Source organism: Oncorhynchus keta, chromosome 11 (genome assembly GCF_023373465.1).
Source record: "Oncorhynchus keta strain PuntledgeMale-10-30-2019 chromosome 11, Oket_V2, whole genome shotgun sequence".
Lineage (NCBI taxonomy): Eukaryota > Metazoa > Chordata > Actinopteri > Salmoniformes > Salmonidae > Oncorhynchus > Oncorhynchus keta.
The window spans coordinates 41356365-41378713 of NC_068431.1; the positions used below are offsets into that span (position 1 = coordinate 41356365).

General features: G+C 41.0%; 1 protein-coding gene across 15 annotated transcripts in view; it reads right to left on the reverse strand.

Annotated features, from left to right (window-relative positions):
• Positions 1 to 12977: 12977 nt before the first annotated feature.
• LOC118389693 (RNA-binding protein Musashi homolog 2-like) overlaps positions 12978 to 22349 on the reverse strand; it is a 335623-nt gene continuing 326251 nt past the window's right edge. For 7 of the 15 annotated variants that reach the window (XM_052457216.1, XM_052457210.1, XM_052457207.1 and 4 more), the window contains 2 exons: positions 20342 to 20496; positions 12978 to 15504 (listed from right to left, as the gene is read on the reverse strand). In XM_052457216.1, the coding sequence (XP_052313176.1) occupies positions 15460 to 15504; positions 20342 to 20496 (200 nt within the window). In that variant the 3' untranslated portion in view covers positions 12978 to 15459. Of the gene's footprint in view, positions 15505 to 16620; positions 16692 to 20341; positions 20497 to 22349 lie in introns of all 15 variants that reach the window. The other 8 variants (XM_052457217.1, XM_052457211.1, XM_052457209.1 and 5 more) reach the window with 3 other exon arrangements.

Consider the following 22349-nt stretch of genomic DNA (forward strand, 5'->3'; position numbering starts at 1 on the left):
GCTTTGTGAATGTTGACCTATTTAAAGGTCTTTCTCACATCGGCTACCGAGAGCATACTCACACATTCGTCAGGAACAGCTGGTGCTCTCATGAATGCTTCAGTGTTGCTTGCCTCTAAGCGAGCATAAAAGGCATTTCGCTCATCTGGTAGGCTCGTGTCACTGGGCAGCTCGCGGCTGGGTTTCCCATTCTAGTCCACAATAGTTTTCAAGCCCTGCCACATCCGACGAGCGTCCGAGCCGGTGTAGTAGGATTCTGTCTTAATCCTGTATTGATGCTTTGCATGTTTGATGGTTCATCTGAAGGCCGAGCGGGATTTCTTATAAGCCTCCGGAGTAGTGTCCAGCTCCTTGAAAGCGGCAGCCGATGACTAAGGCGGTATGCTCCTCAATGTCATTGGATGAATACCGGAACATATTCCAGTCTGTGCTAGCAAAACAGTCCTGTAGCGTAGCATCCGCTGGTACTTCCTGCTTTAGTTTTTGCTTGTAAGCAAGAATGAGGAGGATAGAATTATGGCCAGATTTGTCAAATGGAGGGCGAGGGAGAGCTTTGTATGCATCTTTGTTTGTGGAGTAAAGGTGGTCTAGTGTTTTTTTTTCCTCTGTCAGAAATGAGTTTGCCTGCATTAAAGTCTCCAGCCACTAGAGTGCCACTTCTGGATGAGTATTTTCTTGTTTGCTTATGGCCTTATACAGCTGGTTGAGTGTGGTCTTAGTGCCAGCATCGGTTTGTGGTGGTAAATAGATGGCTACGAATAATATAGATGAGAACTCTTTTGGTAGATAGTGTAGTCTACAGCTTATCATAAGGTATTCTACCTCAGTCGAGCAATACTTCGAGACTCACGTCTTACCATCTTACCAGACGCAGCTTCTCTGTCCTGCCGATGCATGGAAAATCCCGCCGGGCTCTATATTATCGCTGTCGTCATTTAGCTTCGAAATGGTGAAGCAAAAGATATTACAGTTTTTAATGTCCCATTGGTAGGATAGTCTTGATCTTACATCATCCATTTTGTTTTCCAATGATTGCACATTGGCCAATAGAACAGATGGTCCAGGAGGTTTCCTCACTCGCCTACGAATTCTCAGAAGGCAGCCCGACCTCCGACCACTTTTTCACTGTCTTTTCTTCTCGCAAATGATGGAGATTTTGGCCTGTTACCGAGAAAGCAGTACATTCTTCGAGTCGGACTCGTTAAATAAAAACTCTTTGTCCAGTTCGAGGTGAGTAATCACTGTTCTGATGTCCAGAAGTTATTTTCGGTCATAAGAGATGGTAGTAGCAACATTATGTACAAAATACGTTAAAAAATAAGTTACAAACAACTAAAATAAACTAACAAAATAGCACAGTTGGTAAGTAGACCGTAAAACAGCAGCCATCCCCTCCGGCACCTGCCAAGTAAAGGTTAGTCGAAATATATCCTGATTATGGCTAAACAGCATCCTATGCACAACCTCAGATGAGCTTCAGCTCTGCCACAGAGTGTTTACATGGCTGACTGTTGCTATGGTTTGTAGTTTTGGTGAATGCGTTTGTGTTAGCACTAGGCTAGTAGTTTATTCATGGGTGTGTTCTTAGGCAAAATTTTGAGTGAGCCCACTCCCTTGGCTGAGAAGCAACCCCACACATGACTGGTCTTAGGATGCTTTACTGTTGGCATGACACAGAACTGATGGTAGCACTCTCCTTGTCTTCTCCGGACAAGCTTTTTTCCGGATGCCCCTAACAATCGGAATGGGGATTCATCAGAGAAAATGACTTTACCCCAGTCCTCAGCAGTCCAATCCCTGTACCTTTTGCAGAATATCAGTCTGTCCCTGATGTTTTTCCTGGAGAGAAGTGGCTTCTATGCTGCCCTTCTTGACACCAGGCCATCCTCCAAAAGTCTTTGCCTCACTGTGCGTGCAGAAGCCCTCACACCTGCCTGCTGCCATTCCCGAGCAAGCTCTGTACTGGTGGTTCCCCGATCCCGCAGCTGAACCAACTTTAGGAGACGTCCTGGTGCTTGCTGGACTTTCTTGGGCGCCCTGAAGCCTTCTTCACAACAATTGAACCGCTCTCCTTGGAATTCTTGATGATCCGATAAATGGTTGATTTAGCGGCAATCTTACTGGTAGCAATAACCTTGCCTGTGAAGCCCTTTTTGCGTAAAGCAATGATGACAGCACGTGATTCCTTGCAGGTAACCATAGTTGACAGAGGAAGAACAATAATTCCAAGCACCACCCTCCAGTCTGTTATTGAAACGCAATCAGCATGACAGAGTGATCTCCAGCCGTGTCCTTGTCAACACTCACACCTGTGTTAATGAGAGAATCACTGACATGATGTCAGCTGGACCTTTTGTGGCAGGGCTGAAATGCAGTGGAAATGTTTTTGGGGGATTCAGTTCATTTGCATGGCAAAGAGAGACTTTGCAATTAATTGCAATTAATCTCATCACTCTTTCAAATTCAAGTCTGGAGTATATGCAAATTGCCATCATACAAACTGAGGCAGCAGACTTTGTGAAAATGTATATTTGTATCATTCTCAAAACTTTTGGCCACAACTGTATATTTAGCGGTTACCTTCTGTGTATAAAGTGATGCGGGAGGGCAAAAAAAGCATCTTGCTTGCGATGCACTTCGCTGTTCTACAAGTTGTCTGAGGCAGGCGTTAGATCACAAGCGTTTTTAAGTGTAACGTTAATAATGATGTTTTTGGGAAACAGTTCAGGGTTTTAACAATGCTCCTACGAAGGTTCGAACGATGAACTTAGCCTTAAGATGCTTTTGGAAAACCGGGCCCTGGTAGCAAACCAGGTAGAGAGGAGGATGATTTGTGTGGGGACTTGGAGGAAACATTCATGCCAGACTAGATAGTTCCCAGGAAATGGTTCTCCCTAATGATGAAGGTGATTCTTGTGTGTCTATTGCTGAAAACTTCTGGGCAAAGATACATGAAATATACAAAAGTATGCGGACACCCCTTCAAATGAGTGGATTTGGCTATTTCCACCACACCCGTTGCTGGTGTATGAAATCGAGCACACAGCCATGCAGTCTCCATAGACAAACTTTGGCAGTAAAATGGCCCATTCTGAAGAGCTCAGTGACTTTCCAACAAGTCAGTTCATAACATTTCTGCCCTGCTAGAGCTTCCCCAGTCAAACTGTAACTGCTGTTATTGTGAAGTAGAAATGTCTAGGAGCAACAACAGCTCAGCCGTGAAGTGGTAGGCCACACAAGCTCACAGAACGGGACCGCTGAGTGCTGAAGCGTGTAAAAATAATCTGTCCTCAGTTGCAGCCCTCACTACTGAGTTCCAAACAAGAACTGTTCATCGGGAGTTTCCTGAAATGGGTTTCCATGGTCGAGCAGCCGCACACAAGCCTAAGATTACCAATGCGCAATGCCAAGCATCGGCTGGAGTGGTGTAAAGCTTGTCGCCATTGGACTATGGAGCAGTGAAAACGTGTTCTAGGTAGTGTTGAAACACGCTTCGCCACCTGGCACTCAGACGGATTAATCTGGGTTTGGCGGATGCCAGGAGAACGCTATCTGCCCCAATGCATTTTGCCCTCTGTAAAGTTTGGTGGAGGAGGAATAATTGTCTGGGGCTGTTTTTCATGGTTCAGGCTAGGCCCCTTAATTCCAGTGAAGGGTAAGCTTAACACTAGAGCATACAATGACATGCTAGACGATTCTGTGCTTCCAACTTTGTGGCAACAGTTTGGGGAAGACCGTTTCCTGTTTCAGCATGACAATGCACCCGTGCACAAAGCGAGGTCCATACAGAAATGGTTTGTCAAAATCGGTGTAGAAGAACTTGACTGACCTGCACAGAGCCCTGACCTCAACCCCATCAAACACCTTTGGGATGAATTGGAATGCAGCCTGCAAGCCAGGCCTAATCGCCCAACATCAGTACCCAATCCCACAAATGCTCTTGTAGCTGAATGGAAGCAAGTCCCTGCAGCAATGTTCCAACATCTAGTCGAACGCCTTCCCAGAAGAGTGGAGGCTGTTATAGCAGCAAAGGGGAGACCAACTCCATATTAATGCCCATGATTTTGGAATGAGGTGTTCGACGGGTCGGTGTCCACAATCTTTTGTTCATGTAGAGTATGTGAAGTGTATGCCTACCCTCTGCAGATTAAGGATGAGGTCAATTTAGGTGACACATTATTTTCCAAAGGAGGAGGGGATGTGGTTCCTCCGCAGGCTGACCAAGAGGATGTTTGTCTGTCAGGTGTTGATTTAACTGAGCTATGGGCTTTGGGTCATGTTGTGAGGTTAGTGAGGATTCGCTGGGAGCTACGGTCTGGCATTTGCGGGGTGACACGGCTGTGTTTTGTGATGAGAATCAGGAGCTTGAAGAAGTGAGTTAGGTGGAAAAGACAGATCCACCGGTTTTGTCACTTCCTGTTGTTGGGGAGCGGACGACAGTTAAGGTGGAGGAAAATGAGGAGTATATGGCTAGCGGTTCCCTTCCAGTGGGTGCTCAGGACCGGAGAAAACAGGCGTTTGGGAACAGGGATCGTGTTCCTAGTGAGTTGGCTGAAGTTGTGGTCGATGTTCACTTGTCCCTGGTGGTGGTTGCGCCAAGTCTCTCATCATTGCCTTCATATCAGATGGAGTTTGTTGCTTGTAACCATGGGCTGAGTGAATGGAATTGGGCTCCCAGTTTAGAAGCAGAGGGGTCAAAAGTTGCTCCTGGGTTCAATATTTTTAGAGACTTTTGGTAGGAGCAAATTGTCTGAGTGCCTAATAATGAATTTGATGGATTTGTTTTGTCTGGCTTCTGGTTTTCTAGAATGGCTTTATCTCAGAGTTTAGGGTATCGGTAGGCAGGTTTCATAGCTGCAACTCTAGTGTTTATACTTCAGATATGGGTCTCTTCACTTAAGGGAGTTTTACAGAAAATTAAAAAGTATGACATGTTAGATATTTCTGGAAAATAGGAATGATGGGGGAAGTGTTATGATATGGGGGTAGTTTAGTGTTAGCAGTAGCACACAGTTAGGCAACACAGTACCAGGATACAGTTCCACACTCCATCCCCAGTGTGCTATGCATGGAAGCATGGATAAGTCGACAGGTGTGAACAATCAGGATGATTGTCATTCTGTGACCAGAGGCATTGTGGCCTGCCAGTGTTTTGTGTTAGTTTAGTTTAGCCATTCCTCTTTGTAGTTTTATTTTTGTATATACTTATTTTGGGTCACCACTTTGAACGAATACTAATCTGCTCGGACTGACTGACCATGTGAGATATGACTGAGCTAGCCCTGGACCTAAGCTAAGGTTGCTGTCTCTCGGGTGCATGCATTCAACACCTGGTCGCATACTCTTACTTCTCACATTTATGCACACATCAAATCAGGTTACAGACCATGTAGCTAGGCCTAAGACCCCTAAGACATAACAAGTGCAGTTAAATCAGTAGGCTAGTTATTGGTATTGTAACAGGAACTACAATGGCTGGCTTCACAAGACTACTAAATGACAAACACAGCAAATTGATTATGGTATTTCATATTAAGGAGAATTCTTCTCTGTTGATCAAGATGTATTTAACTTGAAATAGACAGAAATTGCTTTTCTCAATACAAATCCCTTTCCATAATGGGCTACCTGACATAAAAAAAAAAATTAAAAATCAAACCAAATAATTTTTTATTTGTAACAAGTGTAGACCTTACAATGAAAAGCTTACTTACAAGCCCTTAACCAACAATGCAGTTTTAAGAAAATACCTAAAACAAAGTAAGAGATAAGAATAACAAATTATTAAAGAGCAGCAGTAAATAACAATAATGGGGCTATATACAGGGGGTACAAGTGCGGGGGCACCGGCATTGAGGTAATTTGTACATGTCGGTAGAGTTATTAAAGTGACTATGCATAGATAATAACAGAGTAGCAGCAGTGTTCAGGGGGGTAGCCTTTTGATTAGCTGTTCAGGAGTCTTATGGCTGGCTTGGGGGTAGAAGATATTTAGGAGCCTCTTGGACCTACACTTGGCGCTCCGGTACGCTTGCCGTGCAGTGCTGTTTTCCTGCAGTGATTAGCTTGTTCTTCCCTTCCCTGTTCCAAAATGTCTATCCTTCACAGTCAAATTAATTGTCAGACTAATAGCAACAGAGTACCTGTGTGTAGGTGAACTATTGCAGGTCATTACATAAATATAAACTGTTAATAAGGCATTGTCCAGCGAGGGCAATGTCCTTTCCATAGTAGTTATGCAATGTAGGACCAGTATAAAGAGTCTGCATCAGTAAGGGAATGAGGAGGGAGGGGAATGAGGCAGTACTGACTTCATCACATTCATAATAACCCTGATTTCTCTAATCCTCTGGAGCAATTTGAATCATCAAATCAAATCAAACCAAATTTTATTTATCACATACACATGGTTAGCAGATGTTAGTGCGAGTGTAGCGAAATGCTTGTGCTTCTAGTTCCGACAATGCAGTAATAACCAACAAGTAATCTAGCTAACAATTCCAAAATTACTACCTTATAGACACAAGTGTAAGGGGATAAAGAATATGTACATAAAGATATATGAATGAGTGATGGTACAGAGCGGCATAGGCAAGATACAGTAGATGGTATTGAGTGCAGTATATACATATGAGATGAGTATGTAAACAAAGTGGCATAGTTAAAGTGGCTAGTGATACATGTATTACATAAGGATGCAGTAGATGATATAGAGTACAGTATATACGTATACATATGAGATGAATAATGTAGGGTATGTAAACATTATATTAGGTAGCATTGTTTATAGTGGCTAGTGATATATTTTACATCATTTCCCATCAATTCCCATTATTAAAGTGGCTGGAGTTGAGTCAGTGTGTTGGCAGCAGCCACTCAATGTTAGTGGTGGCTGTTTAACAGTGTGATGGCCTTGAGATAGAAGCTATTTTTCAGTCTCTCGGTCCCAGCTTTGATGCACCTGTACTGACCTCGCCTTCTGGATGATAGCGGGGTGAACAGGCAGTGGCTCGGGTGGTTGCTGTCCTTGATGATCTGTATGGCCTTCCTGTGACATCGGGTGGTGTAGGTGTCCTGGAGGGCAGGTAGTTTGCCCCCGGTGATGCGTTGTGCAGATCTCACTACCCTCTGGAGAGCCTTACGGTTGTGGGCGGAGCAGTTGCCGTACCAGGCGGTGATACAGCCCGCCAGGATGCTCTCGATTGTGCATCTGTAGAAGTTTGTGAGTGCTTTTGGTGACAAGCCGAATTTCTTCAGCCTCCTGAGGTTGAAGAGGCGCTGCTGCGCCTTCTTCACGATGCTGTCTGTGTGGGTGGACCAATTCAGTTTGTCTGTGATGTGTATGCCGAGGAACTTAAAACTTACTACCCTCTCCACTACTGTTCCATCGATGTGGATAGGGGGGTGTTCCCTCTGCTGTTTCCTGAAGTCCACAATCATCTCCTTAGTGTTGTTGACGTTGAGTGTGAGGTTATTTTCCTGACACCACACTCCGAGGGTCCTCACCTCCTCCCTGTAGGCCGTCTCGTCGTTGTTGGTAATCAAGCCTACCACTGTTGTGTCGTCCGCAAACTTGATGATTGAGTTGGAGGCGTGCGTGGCCACGCAGTCCTGGGTGAACAGGGAGTACAGGAGAGGGCTCAGAATGCACCCTTGTGGGGCCCCAGTGTTGAGGATCAGCGGGGTGGAGATGTTGTTGCCTACCCTCACCACCTGGGGGTGGCCCGTCAGGAAGTCCAGTACCCAATTGCACAGGGCGGGGTCGAGACCCAAGGTCTCGAGCTTGATGACGAGCTTGGAGGGCACTATGGTGTTAAATGCCGAGCTGTAGTCGATGAACAGCATTCTCACATAGGTATTCCTCTTGTCCAGATGGGTTAGGGCAGTGTGCAGTGTGGAATCATTAAGATGAGACACCGTTTGAATTGGAAGGAAAACCAAAGGAAGCAGCTCTGCTGATGGCACACGTTTGCAATTCTCCATCTCAGGTAAAACATAACTGATTACGTTTTGACAATCGTATTAAAAAGTTTACCTTCATTACAGTGTGTGTGTGGGATGGCTACTGAGTGACTCGTCTCCCCTGCGAGACTCCAAAATAACTGTCAGTCTCTTTGAGCATCCGGGAATGTACTCAATCTATTTTCTTTGCTCATCATTTTATTGTACTGTACTCAAAGAAACAGGCTTTCCATTTGACTGCATCTCTGGCTGAACTCGAAGTTGAACGTGGTCCATAAACATATTGAGAGTCATAGTGAGACAGAAGTGATTTTGCATTGCACAAAAAGCACCAAACTATCCGACCTCATGAGCGAGGTGCCTTTGAAAACAATAAAGCTGCAATGTGCAAGATATTAAATATATGCTGAATAAGCTCCACAGCACACTATCCATCATCGTTGCGCTTTCACCAAATGGGCTGTTTTCACCTCACCTCAAGTAAAGCTTCTATTAAGAGCCCTGGCTTGATCTTCAGGAGAGATCTCTGTGTTAGGTGTGGTGGGGTGATATAATTACTGGCTAAGACAAATGTTTTCCCCTTGGCCTGTGCAAAAAATGAAATTAAACACCTTTGAATATTTTAATAAGCAGACAGTGAACCTGGGGGCACCTGTAATAAAATGTGGTTAGTATGATTAATAAAACTAAACACCATCACAGAGAGAGAAGCTACCTCAGACCCAGGCCTGCAGAATTAGGTACATGGGTTAGACGGACTGAGATCGCAACTAGAGGGACTTGATACTGTGGGTTTAAGGGAATCAGAGTTCAAGAGACCACAGGTCAGCTTTAATAACATGGGAGAAAGAAGTTGATATCCATTGATTGATATCCATGGACATAAGTATTGTATTGTTTTTGTTTTTTTCTAAAATAGTAGCAAAATAGAGTGGATAAAATAGTTTTGCCTGATTTTGTACAAAGCTAGGCAAAATGTATATACGGTGCCTTCAGATGTATTCATACCTATTGACATATTCCACATCTTGTTGTGTTACTGCCTCAATTCAAAAGGGATAATGACAAAGTGAAAACAGAGATGTTTGCAAATGTATGAAAAATTAAATACAGAAATATCTCATTTATATTCACACCCTTGAGTCAATACTTCGTAGAAGCAACTTTGGCAGCGATTACAGCTGTGAGACTGTCTGGGTAAATCTCAAAAAGCTTTCTGAACCTGGATTGTGCAACATTTACCCATTATTATTTTCAAAATGTCTTAAGCTCTGTCAAATTTTCTTGTTGGTCATTGCGAGACAACCATTTTCAGGTCTTGATATAGATTTTCAAGTAGTTTGAAGAAGGTCCTCTAGGATTTTGCCTGTGCATTCAGTTTTATTTGTATCCTGAAAACTCCCCAGTCCTTTAACGATTACAAGCATGTTATGGATCCTGTAATTCATGACTTCACCATGCTCAAAGGGATGTTTAATGCCTGCTTTATTATTATTTTTTTTTAAATCTACCAATAGGTGCCCTTCTTTGCAAGGTATTGGAAAAACTCCCTGGTCTTTGTGGTTGAATCTGTTAGAAATTCACTGCTCGACTGAGGGACCTTACAGATAATTGTATGAGTGGGGTAGAGGGATGAGATAGTGTTTAACATCATTTTTGAAAGACCATTATTGCACACAGAGTGCAACATATTATGTGACTTGTTAAGCAAATGTTTACTCCTGAACTTATTTAGGTTTGTCATAAGAAAGGGGTTGAATACTTATTGACTGAAGACATTTCAGTTTTGAATTTTTAATACATTTCTAAAATTCTATATATAAAAAAACACAGTTCCACTTTGGCATTATGGGGTAAACAAATCTAAATGGAATCCATTTTAAATTCCGGCTGTAACACAACAATATGTGGAAAAAGTCAAAGGGTGTGACGACTTTCTGAAGGCGCTGTATATGATTGTACCATTCGGTGCTCATAATACCTTAAATGTTGCATTTACTGGCAATATTGAGACCGTCAACATTTTATAGGATGAATAATACAATCTTATTACACCAGTTAAGCAAAGAAACAAGGAATAAAACAGTTCATTTTATTTTATTTTATTTTCCAGACAGACACATCGATTTCTGGACCACAGTAGAGGATGGAAACCTTTCACAATTTTTTTTTTCATCATTATTATTATTTGAAAATACAAATATAAAATTATACTTTCCACATCTGAGATGTGAGAGACCCCCATCCATTTGAGTTTATTTTACAACAGGGCTTGAGCAAAGCCCTACAAGAAGACCTGAAAGATGCTTTCAGACGTCAGTCAGTTCTGTCAGTCTCTCGCCGTAAAAAGTCTGTTAACGTTAAAAAATGGGCAAGTGTTAGGAATGGGCAAGTGTTAGGAATGGGCAAGTGTTAGGAATGGGCAAGTGTTAGGAATGGGCAAGTGTTAGGAATGGGCAAGTGTTAGGAATGGGCAAGTGTTAGGAATGGGCAAGTGTTAGGAATGGGCAAGTGTTAGGAATGGGCAAGTGTTAGGAATGGGCAAGGCAAATCAGGAGCAGACAGCAAGTCAGTGAGGGGAGCTCAGTGGAAGGCTGCTCCTCCACTCTGGAAAACACTGGATATTAAGTGGAAGGACAATAGCCTCATTATGCTGTGCAGTCATAGACTGCCCACTTTTCCTCATACGTTACTACAGATTGGAGTAGCAGCCGTGCACTCCGACCCACACACGTTAAGACTATCCGAAAGAAACTAGAGGATGGCTCACTCATTGCTACAGTCATCTTTAATGTATTGCCTATGCCAGACCACTGAAGAAGGTCCAGTTAAAATTTTGAAGACAATGCAATGCCAAAAGAGCACACTAGCTTACCATAACGTTGACTGTTTTGACAGCGAGTGATGAAAACAGTGTTGGCTACTATGTTATACAGACCCATGTGAGACAGGGTTTTGCTGTGTCTAGAATACAGAAGGCCCACTATTCTCATCTAGTCACACATGTTCACATGAAGGATATACAGGTCAGACACGTGTACACATAACAGAACATGTATGTACTGTATGTACACAAACTAATGAACACGGGTGATTCATGGATGATGGGATGAAATGATTGGCCATTGCCTAGCACTTGCCTCAAAATTCAAGTTTAAATGGATACGGTAGTACTCCAATTATCAACACCTTCCAGGTCATTTTTGTCCTTTGCGATTTTTTTTACTTCAATGGAATTTCTATTCTACTAAGATGTGTAACATTCATCAGCTGTAAACTGCTGTCAATGACAAATAAAATGACAGCAACAGAGCCATGCTACCTTAAAGTCCAAGCTACGGGATCAAATCAAAATAATATTTGAACACAGATCAAAAGGAAATGAGCTTCTTAATGGGATAACCAGCCTTTACTTTAATCAGAGGAGGAGATAACTATAGAATAAGTACCTCAAGGCATTGCAATGTTATCATGAGTACTGTATAGAATATCTATTAAATAAAACTGCTCCCGAGTGGCGCAGCGGTCTAAGGCACTGCATCTCAGTGCTTGAGGTGTCACTACAGACACCCTGGTTCAATTCCAGGCTGTATCACAACCAGCCATGATTTGGAGTCCCATAGGGCGGCACATAATTGGCCCAGCGTTGGCTGGTGTAGGCTGTCATTGTGAATAAGAATTCGTTCTTAACTGACTTGCCTAGTTAAATATAAAAAAATATATATTAAAAAAACTGCTACAGAGCTGTATGTAGGACCTGGACTGTTGATTTTCATCCTGCCACACACATTTCATTTCTTTGTGAACATGTTATGGACAGTAAATCTATGAATTAATCCAATATTTACTTTATTATTAACTCCTATAATAGTCTTATTGAATTCATCTACAATATTTGACTTTCTCTGTCCTCCAATAAACTAAATCCTTGACAAAAGGCTCCAAGGCCAAAATATCTATCTAGAAGTGCTGCTTATTATTTATTATAAGCGAGAAAATACATGAATATCTAAGCTTAGATGCACTTCCCCACCTGTAAATGATCTTCATTAAACTTGACATTGTCCTCCCCCTTGCTATACACATTACAGTTTTACTAACCAGCTGAACTACTGTATGAAGACATTCAACAACAGGTGAACTAGTTAAGAAACAATCATTAGGACGATTCATTCTGTGTAATCTTTGCTCCAAGTATGTAATGGCATCAAATGATCCCCTCTAGAAGTTAGATGACCTACAATTCGTTGCAACCGTTGTGAAGTAGTAAGCATAGCTGTCTAGATCTGTGAGAGCAAAATTAACAGAGAACATATACAAGCCTGTCTTTGATTAGAATAAAGCGCTGATTTCCAGGGACTAAAAAAAGTATTCACAAAATTGATGTTTTTGGAGTGAAAGAAAAGGCAGAGACACTTAAAAAACCGAGTGGTATCTAAAAATAGCAGAGCCTTATAGGCATCTGGGATATTTTCAAAGTGTACAAAGATTAAAAGATATTACAGTTTAGTAGTGGTATTATTATTGTTATCATCATCATCATTAATATGTTAACTTTAAAAAATATATATGGTTTTTTTTCCGCACGTAAAATCTTTTTCATAATTATAGCTTGTGTCCCTTAGAAAGTAATACAAAAAAATGTTTTGCATATCTAGCGTTAGCATTTAAGGTAGTATGGCACACCCCTTTTAAAACATTCAAGGGTGGAGAATATCCAAATAATGCCTTGTTAAAATGTTTTATCTTACAGCAATTTGTTTCTCTATAGGTCTTCTGTGAGAGCTTTGGTTAGTTGAAACCATGTGAGATCGGTAAAACACAACAGAAAAGGAAATAGACATATGAAACATGGCATGGAACTGCTATTCAAATAATTGCCTGCAAATGTATGTCAAACCTTTGATAATAAGAGCAAGTTCTATCCTTACTGGTCCTAAATCCACTAATAACTACAAGTACTATCACATTACACCTACGACTAATTACAAGGAGATAGAGGAGAGTAAGAGAGAGGGGGGTGGTGGGTGGGGTATAATGTGACAGAGGAAGGAGGCAGAGAAAGGGAGAACAACAAAGAAGAGCATAGACCACTACACTGGTATCAAAGACAGCACTCTGTTACAAGTTAATTGTGATTTTTTTTTTTGTACACACTTGATATGCATGGATGATCAACAAAATATTGTATGTGGTGACAGGGAATGGAAAGAGAGAAATCGATGGATGCACAGTACATTTTAATATAATATTACAATTATTAATAGTAACCACAATATCAATAAAACCCCCTGACTCAAAATTGAAATCAGTGAAGAAGCATCTTTTTTTTTTTTCATTTTTTTTTTCATATTTCTTTTTTTCTTTTACATTTGAACATTACACCGGTTCTCTTCTGTTTTCTCATTTCAATTATTACTTGTTTATCTCCACATCGTTCAAAAGCATCCAGTATTTTCCTTCACCTGGTTGTTCTGAACAAAAGAGCTAATGAAATGAAACATCAGGTGAAATGAAATATCAAATACATTTGCAGCAGGAAAAGTACATCATCAGAATAGACACCACTCATTCCATCATCATGTTTACAACTCTTACTGCACTTTAAAGCATGTCATTAAATGTCTCTCTATATTCGAGCAAAACCTGTCCCTACACATGTACTGCATAAGAAATCTGCGCATCAAGCTATGATTAACAGGATGAATCATTTATTCAGTGTCTTCTGGCCGGATCTCAATATTTTAGATTAGAAGTTGACGTACACCATACAATGAAATCCAAAGACATGACCACAAAACATTGGTAGTAATTAATCAGTTAATTGCGATCTGCCAATCTGTTTATTCACCCCTGTGTATGCCTATTCTAGAGAGGAGCAACATCCAATATTCCTTCATACTTCACCCCAGACACAACCATTTTAAATAGCCAACATATACATGTGCAAATAGGAAATGGCCTGTTCTTTCTTTACTGCTCACAGTGCAATGATTTATAATTTTTTTCCATTCAATGTTTTAATCTATTTGCCACTAAAATAAATTAAACCTGTCAACAATTCCAAGGTATAACTCACAGGACTGAGGTATGGTATCAAAATATTTGCCTTCCTAATTCATTTGAAAAGAGAACTGATGGAGAGAACAAGTGTTATACACGGACTCTACCACAGAGTCCAGATAATGCGTCCCAAACTTAACAGGAACAAGCAGGAGGGAACAAACAACAACCAACTACAAACGAGTTGAATTCTTCTCTCCGGAGTATAAAAGTGTCAGGATGCGTAGAGCACTGTAAAATGCTTAGGCTCCAGTTCTATTGTTCAACACTAAATACAGTGTGCTTTGGATGAAATGATCACTCTTTTTGAAATAATATTGATTTCTAAATAACAGTTGGTTAGACAAAAAGATACCAATGATCTTTTTGTTCCTTTAAAACTGAACTCACCTTAAAACTGAACTGAACTGTGCACTGAACTCACCTTTTGTAAATATGCTGGTATGACACTTGTAAAGTTATTCAGCTTGAGTATTTCCAGAGCAAGCCATCAGTGTTCTGTCCGACACTGGGGTAGTCACTGTCTCCGAGCAGTAAAGGATAATAGTATTTGTTTAGAGCTTTTTTTCTATTCACACGCTAGAACATTTCTTTGACACACCATCACAAAAATATGCTATCCTCTCATCAAGTTGGTTATGCACGATTGGAATAATATTTACAGTTACATTTATTTTTCTTAAATCTTGAATTCACAATGTATTTATATGAAATTGTTTATAGTATACATGTTTTTTTCTAAACAACAAAAACAACATTTATAAAAAAGGACCATAAAAATATTGGAGTCCTCTTTGTATTGCCCAAAAAATAGGTAATTATGGTTAACAATGAGACATCACAAAAAAAACAAAAACAGCTACTAAAATGCATTAGTTAGTTAGTTACACTCTCGAATATGTCATTTGAAATTAAATGGATGTTTTTTTCCAAACCTTTCCACTTTGGATTTATTTTGTGTGCAAAAAGACACCTGAAGCTCTGATCTGTTTCGTTTAAATGATTGGTACCAAAGGTGTAGGCATGACTTGCGAACATTCAACTATGACCCCCCAAAGAGAGAAGCAAAACCATTTACATGAGTACACTAGAAGACAAAACCATTTACATGAGTAGACTAGAAGACAAAACCATTTACATGAGAAGACTAGAAGACAAAATCCCAAATAAGACGCAACTAAAATGCCTCTCTCTGAAGCTAATCAAAGAACTAATAAAAGAAAGGAAAAAAGTGAATGAAATCAACATGAAACATACCAAACCAGGTTGTCAGGTTACAGGGTTGGATTATGATACAGCAGTTTATTTTTTTCTGAGATGATTTGAACTTGTTGTTGTTGTTGTTGTTGTTGTTGTTGTGGTTCCACCTCTCATTTCTCCTGGGTGATGCTGTAGTGCTTGAAGTTGGATGGCATCACCTATACTCAGAGCTAATTAGAAGCTTCGGCCTGTCTTCCCTGGACCACCAGATAGACTCTGCTGAGGAACATAGATCCAGCGAAACAATTAGGAACATGTACATTTTAAATAGCACAAAACATGACCACATAAACTTCACCATAACCTAGCATACTAACAAAACAATACAATAATCTTATAACATTGTTTGCTACTATACAATGTGTGTAAGACAATGAGGAACATCATCATAAGGTGTAATAGCAATGAAAAACAGACTTACACACAACCACAGGAGACTACAAATGCATTCTACTATAGTGGAGTGATCACAAGCACAGCTATGAGGAGGAACTCATTCTCCCAGAATTCCAGTTGACATCAATTGCATCTAATACTGTTGCTTTCTCTTGCCTCATACACCATCAGAGTTAACAAAGGTTAATTTAGTGTGTTTACATTCTTGTTCTCATTTAGCAGATGCTCTGATCCAGAGTAACTTGGGTTAAGTGCATTGCTCAAGGGCAAATCAACAGATTTTTCATCTAGTTGGCTCAGGGATTCGAACCAGCATCCTTTCAGTTACTGACCCAACGCTCTTAACCGCTAGGCTATCTGCCACCCTGCTGTGTTTAATTATATTAATAACTGGAACATTGGCTATTATCTTCAGACGAGTCCCTGACCAACAACGTCAACCAGAGACAATAGGCATTACACAGATGCTGACATGTCATGGGCTTTACTTGACACATTGACTTGACTTTAAACGACAGGAGAATAAACCCAATCTTTTGCCATGAATGCAAACCAGAGAAAGCAACAGTACACAGTCAATTTAACCAATAATATCATTATTGGTATTCTATTGATGTCGGCCTATAGGATTAGTGAAAGATATGCAGTAAATCAGGGAGGACAAGTTCCACAACAAAAGCTTCATTATGTATTGTAAAAACATGCAATGTTGTTAATTTGCCATTTGCGCACACATTTAGCATTTTAGACTTAATTCAAAAAGCTTGTTTCTGTATCTGTACAAGTTTGTAGGATGATGATGTGAAATATAGGTTTCCTGTATGCATTTTTACAGAAGAAAGGAAAGGTGAAATTGCAGTTGATGTAACAAAGTAATGAGGTAAATCTAAAGAAACAGATGGGTAAAGACTGCTGAACAATATAAATGGAATATAATACCTCCAATGAGATGGCAACCAACCACCTGTTCAATGGTATCCATTTGTAAAAGCTGTCGCAATCAACGGGCCCTAAAAGTGTACAGTCAGTACCTTTGTCAGTATGCATTTCAGGGGGAAAAAGAGTGAGTACATTGTATCCATTTTGTTCTGCTAGCATGAATGGGTATTCTCTGTTCCTGTTCATCATTTCGATCACTAGAGCAATAGATAATCATCATAAATCTCATGGGTTTTTAATTCTCTTAGGGGGAAGAACCTGTCCCTTGTAGCATTTTACAGATTCCAGTGTGCTCTTTCTTACTCAGTGAGAGTGTTTACACTGTTATTCACTGATCTTCAAAACCCCACAACTACTGGAGGTCAATTACACATGGTGACGGAATGTTCACATCTTCTAAATGATTCAGTTGATTCTAATGATCAGATGGAAGAGAGCTGGAATTGAGTAAAAAGCTACACGGATGATTGAATGATGACATATTGAATGAAACATTAGCACAATAGAAACAAAACAGAAGGAAAGTTTGAGAAGAGTGCGACTAGAGGCAAATTGAAGCACAATTTGTTTTGAAGAGAAGATTTAAACAACAATCCCTCAACACATAGTTGCCAGCCTAGCCAACTACTGCACAAGGGCCTAAGGACCTGTGAGGAACATAAGATTTCACTTTGTACATACATATATATATACTCATTCATGCCAACATGAACAATATTCATTAATTCATGCAAAAGCTACTTAGCATTGTCATACAAAATCTCTTATGATGATCAGCCTGTTCTGCACGCTCTCCCCAGCGTGATCTACTGTATGTTATTGTGCATAATGGATACCCATATTGTCTGTAACCTATAAGTGAACTGGGAAACTGACACAGCATTCTTAGAGGGCAGAAAGAACAAAAAGCCCATTTGTATTTTATTTTAAACTGAGCCGGTTATCTAGCTCCTCATCTGTCTATTGTGTCTAACAAACTAAGGACAAATTGATTTATAGAACCACTTCAATGAAACATGCAAAAAAATATCTAAAATGTTTAATAGCCATTAGTTTTCTTTGTCATCTTGTTCAATTCAAATCCAAGGGCCAAAGGGGACTTGAGCCCAGTCCATTATTGTTTATGTAAAGGGATAATAAAATCTATTGAAAATAATGAACGACGTGGAACTGACCGACGTGTAGAGCCCCGAGTTGATTATCCATTTCATACCATGGCTATAATTGAACACATTTGTCGATAGAAATGCGTTCAACATCCACTGAAGTAGCTAGCAATTTTACTAGATAGCTAAATTAGTTGCTGAGGTAACCAAACAGACTTGCTAACCAAACCATCAGTCCTCGCTTACCATTATGAACATCGAATTCAACAATATCAATAATGTTTTCAATTCGACTTCTGCTTTAAAAAGCAGCTCAAACATAACATGTAAGAATGAATGATAGCCGTTCAATTCTACCGTGCAAATATACTGTGCGTTATAGGGAAATAACGCACGCTCTAGAATGCCATTCAAGCCAATAATACATGTATCCGACAATGCCATGGTATAAGACAGTAACTGTTCTGGCATTGACATCATCGTCTTACGTCTCTTAAGTCAGTGCTATGACACCAAACTGGGAGATCCTGTGGCAAGTCAAAGTGACTGAAGTCATCCGTTAGGTTTTAACATGTCAAGTTCCACCATGTGATTACTTTGGCTGCATGTAACAAAGAAAATAATTAAAAGGTGCATTTTTAGTTCTGAGTCATTTCCCTTCTTAATGTTGTGGATAGAGACATAATCTGCATGTGCACTGGAGGTGAGAAGGCTACCACAGCGATTCACTGGTTCATTGCACTCTGTTCGATTCATTGAGTCATTTCCCTTCTTAATGTTGTGGATAGAGACATAATCTGCATGTGCACTGGAGGTGAGAAGACTACCACGGCGATTCACTGGTTCATTGCACTCTGTACGATTCATTGAGTGATTTCCCTTCTTTGTGGTCCTTCTGTAGCACAGTTGGTAGAGCATGGCGCTTGTAACGCCAGGATAGTGGGTTCGATTCCCGGGACCACCCATACGTAGAATGTATGCACACATGACTGTAAGTCGCTTTGGATAAAAGCGTCTGCTAAATGGTATATATTATTATAATGTTGTGGATAGAGACATAATCTGCATGTGCACTGGAGGTGAGAAGACTACCACAGCGATTCACTGGTTCATTGCACTCTGTTCGATTCATTGAGTCATTTCCCTTCTTAATGTTGTGGATAGAGACATAATCTGCATGTGCACTGGAGGTGAGAAGACTACCACGGCGATTCACTGGTTCATTGCACTCTGTTCGATTCATTGAGTCATTTTAAAGTGGATTAGTTTGAACGGAATTTAGTACAACTGAAGTAGAAATTAAAAACGCATTTTGACAGCCCTTGTGGGAAACCTACAACTAAAACATGGATTTTATTTTGTAAAGAAGTATAGCTGCATCAAAAATATCATATCTCTCTTCGCATAATATTGTTATTGAGAAATGTACAAATGGTTGGCCTTATTCTGACTAGCGTTCAGACAGGGAAAATATTTAAATCTCCCCAACAACAGCTTGATCCCATGTGAAATAGGGATCCAAATGAATTCAGAAGCCTGTCCATCTGTATCTGGGTCAGCTAGACTATGGATGCAAACTGCAAAGGTTAAAACAAAAGAACAGAAAACAATGGGCGCAAGCATGCTATTTTAAAAGACAAGGAGATAACATGGTCTCCTGCCCATTTCTACCGCTGTAATCCAATCTAAGTATTTTTATAGAATTTTCTGCAATTAATCTTGTTCAATGGGCCTATGCTTCTTACTGTATGCTGTTTCATGATTACTGGTTTGTTCTGTCCTCAAGAGTCCTGACGTTTTCTGAGAGGCAGCTCATTTCCAGAGAATTCATCTGATTCTAAAACCCCCAAAACTACACTGAACAAAAATATAAACGCATCATGTCAAGTATTGGTCTCATGTTTCATGAGCTGAAATAAAAGATCCTGTTCCATATGCACAAAAAGTTCATTTAGCTAAAATAAATCCACGCATTTTTACATTCCTGTTAGTGAGCGTTTCTCCTTTGCCAAGATAATCCATCCACCTGACAGGTGTGGCATTTCAAGAAGCTGATTAAACAGCAGAATCATTACACAGGTGCACCTTGTGCTGGGGACAATAAAAGGCCACTCTAAAATGTGCAGTTCTGTCACACAACACAATGCCACAGATGTCTCAAGTTGAGGGAGCGTGCAATTGGCATGCTGACTGCAGGAATGTACAACAGAGCTGTTGCCAGAGAATTGAATGTTCATTTCTCTACCATAAAGTCATTTTAGAGAATTTGGCAGTACGTCCAGCCGTCCTCACAACCGCAGACCATGTATAACCATGCCAGCCCAGGACCTCCACATGAAATGTCATTCAGTAGAATCTTAGAAATTGTTGCATGTTGCGTTTATATTTTTGTTCAGTATACTTCTGACATTCTGATTCACCTGGAGTGTAGTTAGTGGTGAAAACAGTCACAGGTAGAGAGGGAGTTGAGCAGTGAAACTATAATGGGGCGGTGTGCATTGCCTACTGCTCTGCTTTCTTGTAACACTAACACATATATGTATAAGGACAGCAGTCTAATGGGCTAGCTAGACAGACAGGACGGTCAGTGAACAGAGAAGGCGTACTGTACTCACTGCCATGCTGTGGCCGAAGCCGGAGCCAGGCTGGGGGCTAGCAGCACTGATGTAGTTGCCCACATTAGAGTCCTGGCCTCCAGGGCCGTACAGTTCGGCTACAGGCCCAGGGCTGTTGGCACCAGGGAAACCTCCAGGCCGAGGTGGGTTTCCCCCTGCACAGAGAGCACAGCAGGGGCGCAACAGTTCAGTTACACCATGGTGCACCATAGATGAGAACATACATGCAGCTAGCTCATTCTAATTCATTCTAGTTTATTCTTCCACAATATATACATTCAAACCTAAGAATACATTACTGGATTCATATGTTTGGCAAAAGGTATATTAATCAATACTATAATTAAACAGAGCACACACATTAGTGAGTAATTGGAAATGCCATGTGAGGCCTGTTTGCATGTTCATCGCATACATTTTGTTGGGGATTGATAAAAGATATGTTGCAGGCTTCAGGAGGCAAGAGCAATGAAAAAGATGAATCCAGAGTGATATTCTTGAGATTTCTACATGCTAGGTATACTATACAGTGATAACACTCAACCGTGCACAATAGAAACCATAAGCAGACCACCAGAGATACTTGGACCATGCCAGTAATGTTGCAGCTTAAAATGTTAAGTTATGTATGTTGTGGACAAGAGTTCATTTTAATGAAGTTATTTTGAATATAATTGCCAAGAGGTACCCTATAGTTAAGAGGGCAGCTCAGTTGCTTTGGATTCTATACTCAGGCAGGTATGAAACCAGTTTATGTTTTTTTGATTTGCCTATACATCTAACTCAGCAAAAAAAGAAACGTCCCTTTTTCAGGACCCTGTCTTTCAAAGATAATTAGTAAAAATCCAAATAACTTCACAGATCTTCATTGTAAAGGGTTTAAACACTGTTTCCCATGCTTGTTCAATGAACCATAAAGAATTAATGAACATGCACCTGTGGAATGGTCGTTAAGACACTAACAGCTTACAGACTGTAGGCAATTAAGGTCACAGTTATGAAAACTTAGGACACTATAGCAGCCTTTCTACTGACTCTGAAAAACACCAAAATAAAGATTCCCAGGGTCCCTGCTCATCTGCGTGACCGTGCCTTAGGCATGCTGCAAGGAGGCATGAGGACTGCAGATGTGGCCAGGGCAATAAATTACAATGTCCGTACTGAGAGATGCCTAAGACAGTGCTACAGGGAGACAGCACGGACAGCTGATTGTCCTCGCAGTGGCAGACCACGTGTAACATCCCCTTCACAGGATCGGTACATCTGAACATCACACCTGCGGAACAGGTACAGGATGGCAACAACAACTGCCCGAGTTAAATCAGGAACGCACAATCCCTCCATCAGTGCTCAGACTGTCCGCAATAGGCTGAGAGAGACTGGACTGAGGCCTGTTGTAAGGCAGATCCTCACCAGACATCACCTGCAACAATGTTGCCTATGGGCACAAACCCACCATTGTTGGACCAGACAGGACTGGCAAAAAGTGTTCTTCACTGACGCGGTTTTGAGAGTCGCGGTTTTGTCTCACATGGGGTGATGGTCGGATTTGCATTTATCGTTGAAGGAATGAGCGTTACACAGAGGCCTGAGCGGGATCAATTTGGAGGTGGAGCGTCCGTCATGGTCTATGGCGGTGTGTCACAGCATCATCGGATTGAGCTTGTCATTGCAGACAATCTCAACGCTGTGCTTTACAGGGAAGACATCCTCCTCCCTTATGTGGTACCCTTCCTGCAGGCTCATCCTGACATGACCCTCCAGCATGACAATGCCACCAGCCATACTGCTCATTCTGTGCATGATTTCCTGCAAGACCATTTCATGGCCAGCGAAGAGCCCAGATCTCAATCCCATTGAGCATGTCTGGGACCTGTTGGATCAGAGGGTGAGGGCTAGGGCCATTCCCCCCAGAAATGTCCAGGAACTTGGAGGTGCATTGGTGGAAGAGTGGGGTAACATCTCACAGCAAGAACTGGCAAATCTGGTGCAGTCAATGAGGATGCAC